The sequence below is a fragment of the Protopterus annectens genome, chromosome 2.part2, assembly GCF_019279795.1.
Source record: "Protopterus annectens isolate FY-2018-M chromosome 2.part2, PAN1.0, whole genome shotgun sequence".
Taxonomy (NCBI): Eukaryota; Metazoa; Chordata; order Ceratodontiformes; family Protopteridae; genus Protopterus; species Protopterus annectens.
This window is the reverse complement of record NC_056730.1, coordinates 663,876,737-663,892,818: the sequence shown is the minus strand read 5'-3', so window position 1 is coordinate 663,892,818 and position 16,082 is coordinate 663,876,737. Positions and strand designations below refer to the sequence as shown.

Here is a 16,082-nt window from a genome sequence, read left to right as displayed (position 1 = left end):
TATCTTTAAAGGTCATGATTTTTCCATTGCCCCATTTTATGTCACCGCACTGATTTATAGTTCCCTTGTCATCCCGCAGTCCTCTGGTCAATAGTCTTTTTTTTTTTTTTTTCCTAACTCTGGTAGAAATTCCCATATATTACGATGCAAACGGTCTCTTATTTTTCTGGAGAACCCATGAATTTCCTTTGATTTTTAGCTTTCTTTTAAACATTGGGAATTACTTTATTAGAAATGTTTTCCTCCATGCACAGTCTGTTTTTTTTTTCCCTATGGATTCATTTCATTCCGTTCTCGTCTTGCCCCCTTGCATTTTCTTTTGCCTCTTTCCTAGGTTTTCTAGCCTTTTATGGTTCCAAATAAGCCTTCAAAATCTTATCAGGTTGCAAAGCAAAGATGAAGAAGATAAAGAAGGTGGTCATCAAACACCCTTCATAGGGCAAGCCAGCCGTAACCTACTCACCACTCCACAGAACATCAAAGTCAAATGGAAGGAGTACTTCCATCAGCTTCTGAATGAAGAAAATCCAACAGAAACTGTCCCAGACACAGCCAGCATTGAAAGAAGAGATGCCCAGCCAAGAAAAAAAGTAAGAATAGTACTAAGGAAAATGAAGTCAGGGAAAGCAGCAGGCACAGAGAAGATCACAGCAGATATGCTTAATTTGTTGGGTGTGTCAGAGGAAAAATGGCTCTTGAGGCTATTCACAGCAGTATGGAGCGAAAGGCATATCCCAGATGACTAGAGAGTAAGCATTCTAGTGCCAATGTACAAGAACAAAGGGGGCATTCACAAGTGTGGACAGTACAGAGGTGTCAAACTCCTGTCAAACTGCATGAAAGTTCTAGAGAGAGTAGTTGTTAAATGAATATGTAGAGTAGTAGAAAGTATGATGGGAGGTGAGCAGTTTGGATTCAGATCCGTCAACCAGATGTTTGTAGTGAGACTGATGGTTGAAACGAAGCTAGAGATGAGGAAAGAGACCAGTTGGCTATTCCTAGATTTGAATCAAGCAAACAACAAGGTGCCAAGAAAGGTTATTTGGACACTACTGTGATAGTTTGAAGTCCAGAAAACATTGATAGAATTAGTGCAGGATATGTACAAGGATCCAATGACACAAGTATGAACAGTGTTCTGACTTGCAGAGGGGTTCCCAGTGGGAATTGCTGTGCATCAAGATGCAGCACTGAGCCCACTACTGTTCACACTGGTGATGGATTACATTAGTAAACTGGTTGGAGGAGACAGATCAACAAAGGCACCATATGCAGATGATGTGGCATTACAGGCAGACCATGAACAAGAACTTGAGCAAATGATAAAGGAATGGAATGCAAAACTGAAGGCACACTGGATGAAACTGCGTACAGATTAGACAAGTTGTAATGGCAGCAAATGGAGGTCATCAAAAGAAGCTGAAAATTGAGATTGAAGAGTAAATAGTGGAACAAGTTAACAGCTTCAGGTATCTGAGAGATGTGGTTGATGTCAATGGAAGTCTGAATGAGGAGATCAAGCTAGAATCTGAGGGGCTGCAACCAGCTGCCACAGCTGTTGGGGTAGTGTATGACAGAGGAATGCTAAAGAAGCTGAAAAATAAGGTGCACAAAATTGTGGTATGACCAGAACTACTGTATGGTACAGAGGCCTAGACAGTAAAGGTAGAGCAGTTGTGAAAATTAGAGGCGATTGAGAACCTGCCTGAGATGGGTGCCAGGATGCACACTGTTGGACAGTTGAAGAAATGAGGACATTAGAACAGAAGCCCAAGGAGCTCCAATTGCAGAAAAAGTCAAAGAGAAGATGATATGTTGGCCCAGGCATGTGTGCCACAAAACAATAGATAATCCGGTGAAGAAGATTTGGGATGGATGAGAAAAGAAAACAAGGGCATCCGACAAAGAAAAGGATGTCTCTTGTGAGAGATCTGTGATACTTCTTTATGACTATTGAGGAAGGTAGGAGAGTGGCACTGATTAGAGAGCGATGGCGACAGTTGATGTGAGACCCTAGCCCCATGTGAAAAAAAAAAGGGGGGGGGATGAATAATTATTTTCTACTAATACTCTGGATTCACCCATCTTTAACACTGTCCCCTTCTTCCGTAAGCTAAATTGTATGTCTTCCTTTAAGTTCAAGGATAGTAACTTGACTACAGTTGGTCTTGGATGCCTTGACGATCTCATCCCTGATGCTGATACTCTGTGTGCCTGTTCAGGTCTTGTCTGCACCAAGATATACCAGTCCACTAATGAAGACAATCTGCCATGAAGCTGTTGAAGTCATTTTCTTTCATTTTTCCTGGTATACTCATATACAGCAACAGTTATTCCTCTCCACAAAGGTGACCTGGCAACAGACCCGGGGAGTTATAGACCCATAAGTCTGACCAGCCTGATCTGTAAGGTCATAGAATGTATCGTAATGGACCTCATTAATAAAGACATAGGAGACCTCCGAACCCTGGATCCAACCCAATTCGGCTTCATCAAGGACAGATCCTGCCTGTTAAACCTGGTGAATTTCTTTGAAAATGTGATCAGGACCATTAACAAGGGCACATCTGTGCACACAGCATACCTCAACTTGCAAGGCTTTTGACACAATCCCACACTCAGGCATTACTGATAAACTTCGCAAACTAAATGTAAATCCCTTTGCTGTCAGATGGGTTGCCAACTGCCTCACAAACCAGACACACACTGTCAAAGTGGGTGACTCCACATCAACCAGCAAACCTGAAACCGGTGGGGTGCCACAGGGGTCAGTGCTGGGCCCCCTGCTGTTTGGTATATACTTTTCTGAAGTTCAGACCAAAACTAAGAGGCTGTGGCTGATCAAGTTTGCGGATGACTGAAAACTAGGTGCAATTATTAAATCCCCAAATTATGTCAGCATACTTCAGGAGGGTCTTACGCAGACCAACGACTGCTGTCTTAGTCACGGTCTCAAACTGAATGCAAAGAAATGTGTCACCATTCCCTTCAGTAAAAACATTGTCCCTTCACACTCAAATCAACAACAATACCCTACGTACCTACAAAGTGGTAAGGGACCTCAGATCGCAAGTTGACTGCGACCTTAACTTTGACCAGGATGTGTCTACTAATCAAGTTTGCTACATAAAAAGCATTCCTTACTACAGTAAAGGCATCACCCCTAGAGCAAAGGAGATTATAATCCCTCTAAACTCGTCACTAATCAAAGCCATAATTGAGTATAATGCCCCTTTTGGCATTTACCGTACAAAGCACCTGCAGCAATTGGAGAGACCTGCCTTACACAGACCGACTAATGTCCCTGTCACTGTACTCTCTATCATATAGACTTCTTAGGGGAGACTTATACCTAGCTTACAGAGCAATCTCAGACCCAAACCTAATAAATTTGTTGCACATTCACAAATCAAACTGGACTAGAGCTACCCATTCCAGGGACCTAAATATGGCATGTGACTTGAATAGGATATGCTGGAGGGACAGATTTGTCTCCCAGCGACTGCCGCATCTTTGGAATAGGCTAACAATTCATGTAAAACAGAGCACCTGTATGACACTGTTCAGAAGGAACCTGGATGAGTGAATGGGGCACTGTAAATTCTTGCTGGGGATAGCATCCACAACCCTCTTGGACATGGGCAGCCATTACTAAAGTCAGTCCTGGGTATCTACTACAGTTTCTATGGTATTACATTGGGATGAAATGGCTAGGCTTGAAATGACCTCCGGGTCAATAGCCTAGCAAACTCATTATCCTATGATCTATCCTCCAGCTCTATTACTTTTTGACTGAGTTCTTCATATTTTACCTCTTGTTTTGAAAAGTTTCCTTTCACTGCATTTTTTGGATGTTTGATTGGATGAAATGTCATCTGCATACCCAGACAAAGCTTCTTTAATGATGTTAATGCTTTTGAGTGGTTGCTAGAATAAATACTGTGTGGGTCTCGCTAATTTTAAATATTTATGGATTTGATCCATCTTTTTCTCTGTCATGGCTCAATACACTTTTAGCCACTATTGTTGTGCTTTCTACAAATACCTGCCATTTTTTCCTAGCTGTCCATTGCCAGATCTACTGCTTCAGGGTTTTTAGTTTATAACCTGTTTTTCCTTAGTTCCCAAGTTTTTAACAGTCCATATATGCTTGTGCTATGGTAAAAGCACTGATCTTTATTCCAGGAAATGTAGACTTTTGTAGAACTGCACCAGTTCTCTGTCAAAGAGCTTTTAGGCTAGCTTCTTAATGCAGTACCAACCCACCAGAATTCCCTCAAAAATCAGCTTCTTTCGATGGGAGCTATATTTTTCGCAGTTTTATCATCACTTCGCCTCACTGAAAGTCCATGCGTTACTTGCATTATTGACGTCTTTTTATTTTGGTGTGTGTGTGTGTGTCTTTTTAGTTTATAATACAATGTATCCTTGACTCCTACTAACCCCTGAGATGTCCATATGGTATCAATGCATGGTGCAAGCTTTTCATTTGCCAGATATGTGTATTATTTGCAGTCCCAGAATGTCAAACACAAACACTCAGGATGACATTTTTTTGCATTATTCATAGGCTAGCAGTTGGTATTCCTTCCTTTTCAAGGGTACCATCCTGTGCACTTCTAATATGGTCATTGTGCTAGCTAGTATGGATGCAGTATATAGTGCCTAACACTGTAGACTTGCAGCCCTTTGGAAGACATGCATGGTGCAACACTCGTGGGGGATATCAGGGAATATATACTCACCCAAGAGCTGCAGAATGCAGGTGAGGAATGCAACCGGTATTGTGGATGTAAATGACTTGAATATAGCTACAGTATCACTTGTAAGTTACCAAAATGTTCCTGTTGTCAGGAGGGGAAGTAGTTTGGACACCTTTGTGCTGAGTAGAATTAGACATCAATACTGTCCATTATGTCTCTGGTTTGCATGATGCATATAACACAGGTGCTGCAAAGCGGCTGTCAGCTGTATAGTTATTTAGGAACTTCTCTTTGCTTTACATGGTGAAAAATCTTGCATTTATACCTTCTCTGCTTGGCATTGGCTGGGTACCATATGTCAGCATTGCGGTGGTGCAGCGGTAGCATTGTCGCCTCACAGCAAGAGGTTCTCCCATTCGATTCTCGGCTGGAGCGCCTTCTGTGTGGAGTCTGCATGTCCTCCCCATGGTCAAGTGGCGTTCGAAAGACATGCGTGAATGGGCGTTCCTTCGTTGAAGGTTGGGCATTGGGCTGGTACCCCGGCACCATAAAAATCGACTGCCAATCATTAGTGGACCGGAGTTCCGCTGTGGCGACCCCTAACCGGGAAAAGCCGAAAGAAAACCAACTGGCATGGCAGGTCATGCAGCATCCATATCCACTGTCCACATATAACACCTCCATTTTATCAGCATTAAGTGTTGTACATTTCATTATTTGGCCTTTGTCCATAGAGTTCTGTAAAAACGTACAGCAGCAGGCTAGTCGCAATTTAGATACACGTATTATTGTTTTCTGTTAATCAGTAGAATTGCAACATAGTATTTTACATCACTCATTTATCATTTTGAATTTTTATAGCTGTTTTGCTTTGTGTGGAGTAAAAATGACTTTTTTATGAATTTTAAACCACTTGTGTGAATGTAATGCAGTACATTTGTCATGTATTCTCTTCAGCAGAAAGGCAGTTTGAGGAGCCAAACTTTCAGATGTACTTTTTTTTTTTTTTTTTGTCACCATTTTTACAGCTTCCAGTTCATTACTTCTCCTTCTTCCCCTAGTCAGTCTAAACCCTTAACATTAAGAAAAAGGGCACTAATGCAGTTGAAAAATATTAAAATACTGGAGGCACAAAAAAACAGTTACATCATTTTCAGTACTTCTGGGGTGAACAAATTATTATATTCTCTTTTTTTCTTTATAATCTAATTTCTGTTTTCCAACTTGCATAGTTAAAAAATGAAACAAAAGATACAGAAAAAGCTTTTGGCATCAAAAGGTGTTTGCGTGTGTGTGTTTGTTTGTGTAAGCAGTCTGCTAACTGATTCTTTGCTGTTGATCAGAACATGCAGTAAATTTTCCAAGCTGAACAAACTTGTTGCTAATCTCTAGATGCAGTCTGTTTTCTGAAACAAGTTTAGTGGATTTAGTAGTATTTTCCAACAAACATTGATCTGTGATATTGAATCATTGACATGCACATCACTTGAATGGAGCTCTGAATGTATGGTTGCAAGATGTATGGCATCATGCTCACTGGATTCTTTTTGATTGCCAACAAGTGTGTGAAGTAACTGTACTGAAATGACCACCTTCCATCAGCTAAGTTTCCAAATGTTACATTACTAAACAGAACTGAAATTTCAAGGCTGCTTTTTCTGATTCTAGTTTCTGTGCTACTTCACTTCTTGCATGTTCTTTACATTGTTGTGCTTTATGTTTGATGCTGGATTGCAAGTGTAAAACTTAGTCAAGTCTACTTTATCTAGCAAACCAAAGAACTTGACCTCTGTATCCTTAGTGTCCTCTTTGCTGGTGAGGGTTGCCTCCCAGTAGGTCACTCTAATGGGATCCGTAGAACAGGGTGATTTTTTTAATATAGTTTTCATTCGCATATATGTGAAATCAGCAGAATAAGAAAGTTAAATGTTACTGAACAAAAGCTATCATACTCTTCCTACCAGTCTGAAAAGTAATTTTAAAGGGAGATCCAGTTTCTGAAAAGGCTTTTTGAACTCCTGAAATAGAAACAATAACTGGGGAGGTAAAAACAGCTTTTCCCATCTTTATTTTTTATGTACAATGTGCCGAATACTTCACTGTCATGACATTTTCAGAGACTGGTTTAGTTGCATAAATGATTTATGTGTACATGTTGTAATCTCAGTAGTCCTTTGCAGAAACAGTTTTTTAGAAATGTGGATGGTACTTTTAGAAAGGCCATATTTTGAAAATACAGTATAGATTAAAATAAGAAATGTCATTAAGCTGAAATATAGTCTGTGAATTTAGTGAAAAATACTTTTTGAAAAGTAGGCATGACCGATTAGATTTGGGCTACACAGGCCTATACAACTGCTTATGACCTAGCAATCCCAATTCCCATTCTGCACAGTAAGTAAAACTTAGTAAGTAGGTGGGCTTTGAGCTTGCAAGTTAAGTAAATTTTAGTCTCTTCTGGGCAAATAAAAGTAAAATTAAACGTTAAGACTCTAATGATCATGCTTCTGAAGGATGTTGCTTTAAGGTTCTTCTGTCATTTTTACATTTTATTATTTGTGTTTCTTTTTCCTTTCTTTTCAGCTGCAGTCGACTTCGACAAGTACAGAGCATTCTCAACCCGAGCAACAGACTGAGACCTGATGGAATTCTTTGCATTCTCGGTAAGTTGCTTCCTCACGTGTTAAAATTCAGCAAGTGTACTTTCTTCCTCTACCCAGAAAGTGTGGGGGTGGGAGTGGTGCTAAATACTGGAATGCAGAACATTGCTATGATCCCATTACCTGAGTATATAGTTCACTACCTCTAGAGATATTTAAATCATAGTGAAAACCTTCAGTAGAAGTCATATGCAGTGTGATCTTGACTTTAAGGAAACTGGGCTGAGTACAGCGTAGAACACAGTAGGACTAAGACTTCATTTTGTTAACTGGCTACTTTTACTAGGCATGGCCTATTTTTGGGGATACCTTGGGCAGCGTTCATACTGTCTGGGAAAAATTTGGCCAGGACACCATGAAAATATCCCTGATGAAATGATGAGAGTTTCTTTGAATTTATACTGGATTTTAGAGAAGTTAGCAAAGACTGATAAAGATTCAGTGGTGTCTTACTATGGCACAAATATAAAGAGATATGGGATGGAGTAAATCCAGGTAAGAGAAAAGGAGATGGAGGAATATTATTGTATTAGAATATGTAATTATAATTAAATTATGGAAATTTTAGATTGGAGATAGAAAAAGAAGTGTTTGGTATGACAGAATAATGGGCACATATTTCTAGGAGAAGCCATTGAAATGAATGTCTGACAGTATACTAAAAACATTAAAAGGAGACAGTCAGAAGTTTAAAACTGTTGTTCAACTGCAAGATTTCCTAGGATGGTTGAAGAAAGTTTGGAGCATGCTTGTTAAACTGTGAAAGAGTGAAGTATTTTTTAAAAACATTTTGCCTTAGAACACAAGTTTGCTTGTTTTCAAAACATTGTTTATTTATTGTTAGGGGAACATTACGTGAGGAACAAAGAAGTGGAAGATAAAATGGATTTAAGTGTTAGTGCTGTATCGCTGGTATGGGAAGAACATATGTGATGAACTGTTATGTAACAAACTGTGTGATTCTAGCATGGTTTTGAAAAAATAAATGTTAGTTTTGGCAGAATCGAAAAGTCATATAACATAATATTCAGAAAATAAAAACAGACAAAACCTAATAAAACAAAGGAAGCACACGGCCGGCCGGTGAAGACTCCAAAAAGTTTAATTTAGCGCTTTTGTCGGTAGTACACCGTTGACTTCCTCAGAATAAAATCACAATGTTACAACTTCCCTTCATACAAAAAGAAAGGGTCACATGATGTACATCAGTTGAAATCACTTAACATAATCAAATGTTTTGCAGCACAATAAAATGAATAAAGAAAGAACATTACACACAACACCATTACCCTACCAAATACCATCAAATAATAAAAAAAACTACTCAAGTAAAGGTATGTAAATAGGTGGTTAAATGAACAAGTCAGTGTATATATATAGAAAATATGTATAAACATGTATAAATATACACATCTACCCATGTGTTCTAAAAGAATGTAACAGTTTATCTAAATTTTCCTTTTGATGTTAATTTTAAATCCCCACCTGGGCACTAACATGCCGCGGTGGTACAGCGGTAGCGTTGTTGCCTCACAGCAAGCAGTTCTCCTGTTCGACTCTTGGCTGGAGTGCCTTCTGTGTGGAGTCTGCATGTCCTCCCCGCGGTCGTGTGGCCTCTGAAAGACATGCGTGAATGGGCGTGCCTTCGCTGAAGGTTGGGCGTCGGGCTGTCAACTCGGCACCATAAAATATCTACTGCCAATCATTAGCGTCCGGAGTTCCGCTGTGGCGACCCCTAACCGGGAAAAGACAAACAACAACCTGGGCACTAAAAATGAAAGTCTGCTTTTAATGTAAGGAAACTAGAAATGGAAATCACTTCATTAAGTCCAGGGGTTGGGTGGCTTTGCATCTCAGTTGCCACATTAATTCCTTGTGTTCTAGAAATAGGTCAGTGGGTCCGCCTCTCAGCCTATTCTCAACTTGTTCTGTAGCTGAAAATTTAAACTGGTGATTAGGGAGGTCATGAATGTGTTAAAGCTTTGTTTGTATTACCTTTTTGTATGTCATGTTTTCTATAACTGTTAATTGTATTACCAATATAAAAATCGCCACAACATTGGCAAATAGCTACATAAACTATAGCTTTACTATGACAATTGAGTTTGTTTTAAAAAAAATTTCCCATAGGAAAAATGGGTTAAATCTGAGTTTTGATGTGGGGGGTCCGGATGTTATTGATGTTACTGTTGATTATTATAGTGATAACAGTGGTGATGCTGCCCCTTTAGAGGTATCTCTGAGGAGATCAGAGCTACTACAAAATTGGAGACAAAAGGATTTAAACATGCCCCGAATGAACAATGGGACTTATGCCGACTCTTACCCCATTTGGGGAAGGACGCTCTGGGGGAGAGGAACAAGGAGGGGGGGGCCGAGATGGTGATCGATTGTGATGTTACTGATTTGTCATATTGTAACTAATGAATATTGTGATTTTTAAAATTTATAACTTGTGTGATCATGCTGTTACCTCACAGTGGGCCAGTCTATTTCAGAAGGGCCTGAACTGTGTTCCACCACACAAAGCAAATGTTTAGAGGGCTTTGTTGGACCTTAAATTGTTTGGTAGAAAATTTAATTTTCAGTTTTATTTTGATGGGGACCACCAGACGAACCAGGTTGTAGGATATAAAAAATCTAGTGTCTTCAATCCACCCCTACACCCCATTTTACACCTATTTGAAACAATTTGTATGAATGATATTAGACAATTGTTTACTAAGAGGACTGATTTTGTACCAAACTTGATGTTGGAAGAAACTAGATTATTATTTGAAATAGCTAACAACAAGTACATCAGGGTTATGAAACCCGATAAGGGGGGGTGGACTTGTTGTTATGGACTACCAACTGTATGTTAGCAAAATGTTACTCTTCCTGTTTAGTGACATCTATGAGGAAGTTTCCATCAATGAGTTACATTGCATACAGACATACTGACATCACTTTCGAATGACCTGTTACTTGACAACCAGATCACTATGAGTGAATTTCAGTTTCTTAGTCAGAGTTGTCCTCGGATACCTACAATTTTTGGTATACTGAAAATTCACAACAACACTACTGCCCCCAACCCATTGTCGATGCTAAGGCTTCAAAAACATTTACAATATCAAAATTTGTTAATTACCATCTAAAGGCATCCTTGTCAAAATTTAAACACCTATTAAAAGAATCGTGGGATTGTCTGAAGAAAATTAAAAATTAATTTTTATTCAGATCAGTTGATCTTTGTTACCATCGATGTTAAAGACTTATTTACTGTGCTCCCTCATGGTGAAGGTGTAGATATGTTTTATGACTTTCTTTGTCAAAACACCACTTTAGATCATTTAAGAATCTTGATGTTCAGGGTATTAATGGAGATGATCCTAAAAAACAACTTTATAACCTTTGATAACCAGTTGTTTAGGCAAAACATTTGTGTGGCAATGGGGACCGCTTGTGCCTCCTTTTTTGCAAACATTGTTTTGACTCATTGGGAAGTTACTGCCGTCTTCCCTTCTGAATTATTTCAGTTTTGCAGATTCTGTGGGCTTACTTAGACGACATCCTGATTTTTTTTTTTTGGAAGTACCCTGGAATAGCTTAACGAATTTTTTACGTTCCTAAATTCTGGTACCTAATTTCTTAAATTCACTATGGAAATCAATGATGACGTTGTTCATTTTTTGGATATCTCCAGACAAAAAGATAGAACTCACTGGCCTTTTACCTTCTCATTATATAGGAAACTGGCATACTCCAATGCCTTGTTACACTTTGAGAGTTGTCACCCAATATACCAAAAAAGATCCCTTGTTAAGGGCCAATGTGTCTGGTTGGCATGCATGGTTAGTGACTTAAATACATTTCTGAAGGAAAAGGACACTTTAAGGAGTATGTTGGTTAGGAGAGGTTACACGGTCACCTTTATTGACCCAACTTTGGAAGCGGTAACTAGGAAGAGACAAGCAGGACATGTTTCCCCCTATTAGGAACACTTGATCAGGAACTTGGACCAGGAAATGACACAACCATTTCGGAGGGTAACACCCCAAAACTTTTTAACAGTGCAATAGTGTTACCTTAGAATTCACAGTTCTATGACATTAAGGACATTGTCACTAAGCACTGGGTTATATTTAGGATGGATAATGAGCACTTAAAGAAGATGGGAGAAAAATCTGTGGTGGTCTACAAAAAAAGACTTATGTTTTAAGAACCTGTTAAAACGAAGTATAGAAATAAACACAAAAGGTAGGATGAAAAGATGTGGGCACTGCCCACAATGCCACGATATTCTTGAGAGTGAGACTGATTATATTAAGGGGTATGGGAAAGTATTTTTAAAAACATAAACTCAATTGGCATAGTAAAGCTATAGTTTATGTAGTTATTTGCCAATGTTGTGGTCATTTTTATATTGGTAAGACAATTAACAGCTTTAGAAAACGTAACTAACCAACATCTTTATGATATACAAAAAGGTAATATGAACAATGCTTTAGCAAAACACATTCATGACCTCCCTAATCACCAGTTTAAATTTTCTGCTATAGAACAAGTTCAGAATAGGCCGAGAGGTGGACCCACTGACGTATTTCTAGAATACAAGGAATTAATGTGGCAACTGAGATGCAGCACCACCCACAACCCTGGACTTAATGAAGCAATTTCCATTTCTAGTTTCCTTAAGTTAAAATCAGATTTTCATTTTTAGTGCCCAGGTGGGGATAATTTATATGTATTTTTTTATATAAACACTTGCTTGTTCATTTAGCCACCTATTTATTTACCTTTAATTGAGGAGTTTTTTTTATTATTTGATGGTATTTGGTAGGGTAATGGTGTTGTTGAGTGTGATGCTCTTTCTTTATTCATTTTATTGTGCTGCAAAACATTTGATTATGTTAATTGATTTCAACTGATGTAGATCAAGTGACCCTTTCTTTTTGTATAAAGTGAAGTTGTAACATTGTGATATTATTCTGAGGAAGTCAATGGTGTACTACCGACGAAAGCGCTAAATTAAACTTTTTGGAGTCTTCACTGTCCAAATATTTAACATTCCTGTAACTATATTTGAGTTCTGTATTTGTTCTTTTTTATTTGTGTATATGTCTTTACTACTGAGTGTATAGTATTCATCATTTTACTTAGTAATGTTTTCAGTAAAACTCCCTACTCCTTGGGATAAGTGCAGAGGGATTTTAACATATACTGCTGCAGTTTTATCCTGTGGTCCTGGCTTACATTCCCTCATTCTTTGTTTAAATTTCTGTGTTCATCTGAATGAGTGTGTGAGTTCTTCCCAGGTTATACCCCAAAAAGGTATTTGTACCCAACAGCTAATGTAGTTAACAAATGAAAGAGAAATGGAAAAAAAAAAACTTATTGTTTGTGAAGTGGTCTCCATGAGTTACAAAGTCTAATCAAGTGCCTTTTATGAATGACATGTTTTCATTTGCTGTGAATCAATGGCATCCATGTCCAAGTGCATTTGAATATGTTGCTGTACTAGTGAAAATGTCATTAAGGGGAAATCAGTACGACTTGTGAAAAACTAGGCAGTGGTAAAGATGAACCAAATGTTTGTGTAATTGTTTTGGAGAAATGTGCATGTAATGGTGCACAGTTCTTAACTAGTATATATTGGTATTAAATGCTAGTTATGTAAAACAAATACACAGTGCCTAATGAATAATAAGAGTGATGCATTGCACAGCATTGAATTTTCCAAAAAGTGCGGGCTGATTGGTCCAATCAATGCACCTGTTGTAAATCCGGCATTTCTTATGTAAAGAAGTTTGGTCAACACTGCAACCACTGAACCTACAGCAGTCACAGCTGCTGTTTTTGTGTTAGAAGTTAATTCTGTAAATGCTGCTTGTGTGTGGGGGTGGCTGGGCAGTAGCTGTGTCTGCTGTCAGGTAGGTAGCTGTTAGTTGAATAACACAGCTACAGGTTACAGAACTGACAGCAGCCACATCTGCTGTTTTTCTGTGTTGCAAATTATTCTGTTTAACTGTTGTTGATATCCAAAAGCATTGTATTTGTTCAGCCAGCAACAGCATATAAACAGAAGAACTGTATAGAGGTTAAAAGTACAAACTACTGTGTCCTGTGCAAACATCAGAGTACATGCCCACCCCATGCACAGTACAAGTTTCAGAAGTCCCCTTAATGGGGAAGCTGTAGAGGAGCACTAAAGTCTATTTATACAGTATTATTTGGAAAAACGTAAGATTTCTTTTTCTAAAACAATGTTATCGTATAGGTTCAAAGGTTGTTACTAGTCTCACGACCACTAGAGTCCTTACAAGCCTAGCTGCACATCTGAAAAGTTTGAGTCCTAAATATCATGGGAGTCTGTAGGGGGCATGTTAGTGGGGGGTAACTAAGGATGTGTAGGGGCTGTCTTTTTTAGGGTAATACTTTTCTTATTGATGACCATTTTCCGTAAGGGATATGGAGGTCAGACTAAGGATAAATTTACAATTTCCCATCCAGTTGTCAAGGTTTCATTTGAATAGGATCAGATTAACTCTATTTTACATGGATGGGGAGCCTATTCCATAGAGCAGGGATCCTTTGGGACATGTCTGTCTTTCCAGCATGTTCTGTTTGTCACAAGTGAAGTTAAGATGTCTGGATCTAGTGTTTCTAGTGCTGTTTGTTGTGCACATGTACAACAGATCCATCAGGGTTGGGTCTGAGGAAGTCTTGTGAGCCAGGCAAAGATCCCCTCTCAGCAGCCTGTAGGAGACTGAGTACAGAGACGGAGCCTTTAGACGATCAGTGTATGACAGGGTTTTCATGTCCTGAATTCTTCTGGTAAGAAACCTTTGTGGGCATTCCAATTGTTGCAAGTGTCTGGTTAAATATATGCTAAAGGGGGCACTGTAGTTAATGATGGGTCTGATTACAGGCTGAGTAGAGTGGTACTATAACTTTGTAGGAACTGAATGCCATACCCTTACCTAGAAGTTGGTGACGTTATTATCTTAGCTACGTGTTGGTCAAATGCCAGATTGCTGTCTACATGCGTTTCCATATCCCATACTACTGGGCAACTCTTGGGGGCCTTTTATTGCTGGAGTAATCAACTTGGATGACAGTTTCACAAAGGGCATTATAAATCTTTTTTGTTTTTTTGTTTTTTTTGGCATTGAGATTTTAGGCCATGACTTTGACATCAGTCATTTGTCTGTGTTCAACCCACTTGTAAGATGTTGGTGTATTGGGGGAGTCTGTAATAGCTCCCAGTTCACAGACACCTGTGAACTTGGTAAGCTACAGGACTTGATTGTTAGCCTTGACTTCCGAGAAGTAGATGCCAAGCAAGAGTGGGTCCAGCATGAATCCATGGGGTATTGTGCTGGTGACCAGTCTCTTTGCGGAGGTGGCCTGACTAGTCCTGACTTTTTTCTCTGAAATAAAATCAATTCGGATCAACATGACTAAAAAAAATAAAAATGTCAATGCAAAAAAAGTTGAAAAAGATGAGCATTTTCAGGCCAAAGCCCTTCATCAGATCCACCACAAACAGTCCTCCATTCAGTTTAAAAACAGTATCTAAACCAATCAAAGACAACGAATGGGCCTGTGCCCTCTCAAAACAGGCTTCAGTAGTATTACACCATTCAGTCCTGGAAGATGGTCCACCCATAGTTCTATTATCCATTTAATCTCCTTCACCTCTGTTTGGTTGAATAAATCTCCACCTCTTAAACTTAGTTGCTGGATCTGCAGAACCATAAAAACAAATGCATGTCCAGGATGTGTTCCAACATGTTGGAGAAGCGCATTATGTTTTACTCCAAGCCTAATGTCACTCATATGTTGCAGGATTCGTTCTTTAAACATCTGATTAGTTTTGCCCACATAAAAACCATCAGACAATTCACACACAGCAGTATAAGTCACATTTTTGCTATGGCAAGTCGCATACAAATTCGGTCTATAGATCCTCTCATTTGCTGGATGTTGAAACAATTTAGCTGCACTAATGTGCTGACAAGCTTTACAATGCTGGCATGGATAGGTACTAATCCTAGTTGAAGTTAAAGTTTGCGGCTTAGGAGGGCAAACATCTCTGCATAACAACTTGTTCAGGATTAAGTTATTCTTAAAACTAAACATGGGCATTTCCCCAACAGGAATGGAGCGTTTCTCCCCAGGCCTCCACAGAAAATTGGCTTTGCTTCAAGTCGGACTTTCCCGGTTAACAAATGTTAAATAAACAGTCTTCCGTATATTGTCATCTGTCAATAAAATTTTCCAATTATTTTTAATTACATCCCAAATCCTTCTCATTATTATTATATTATATCATTATATTTCAAGACTACTCTAGTGTAGTTCAATCTATTACATCGCCATGGTGGATCATGTATAGCTTCCTTTTGATCCCTATTTCCAAACCAAGGTTGTCCAAAGGTGGCCGTTAAAGAATTGCATTGGGCGTAAACATTCTTAATAGCAGCCTGAGTATACCCCAAACTCTTAAGTCGTGAAAAAAGGTAATTTGTGTCTTGTTCAAAGGTGTGTTCAGTAGTGCATAATCTAGAGAGCTGAAGTGTTTGCCCTTTGACTATATTAGTGAACACATGTTGGGGATGCATACTGTCACTTATCGAGAGGATATTTCTCCATCAAACCTTCCTAAAACTCTCGTTTCAGTGTTGCAAAAGTCATCCATAATCAATTTCACGTCCAAGAAATCAAAGACTTC

At 38.9% G+C, this 16,082-nt stretch overlaps 1 protein-coding gene across 1 annotated transcript in view; it reads left to right on the top strand.

Annotated features, from left to right (window-relative positions):
* The window catches only part of DNAAF9 (dynein axonemal assembly factor 9), a 2,711,795-nt gene that overhangs the window by 91,936 nt on the left and 2,603,777 nt on the right, over positions 1-16,082 (top strand). Inside the window, exon 2 of the mRNA XM_044064082.1 lies at positions 7,287-7,366. Coding sequence (XP_043920017.1) covers positions 7,287-7,366 — 80 coding nt within the window. The remainder of the gene's footprint in view (positions 1-7,286; positions 7,367-16,082) is intronic.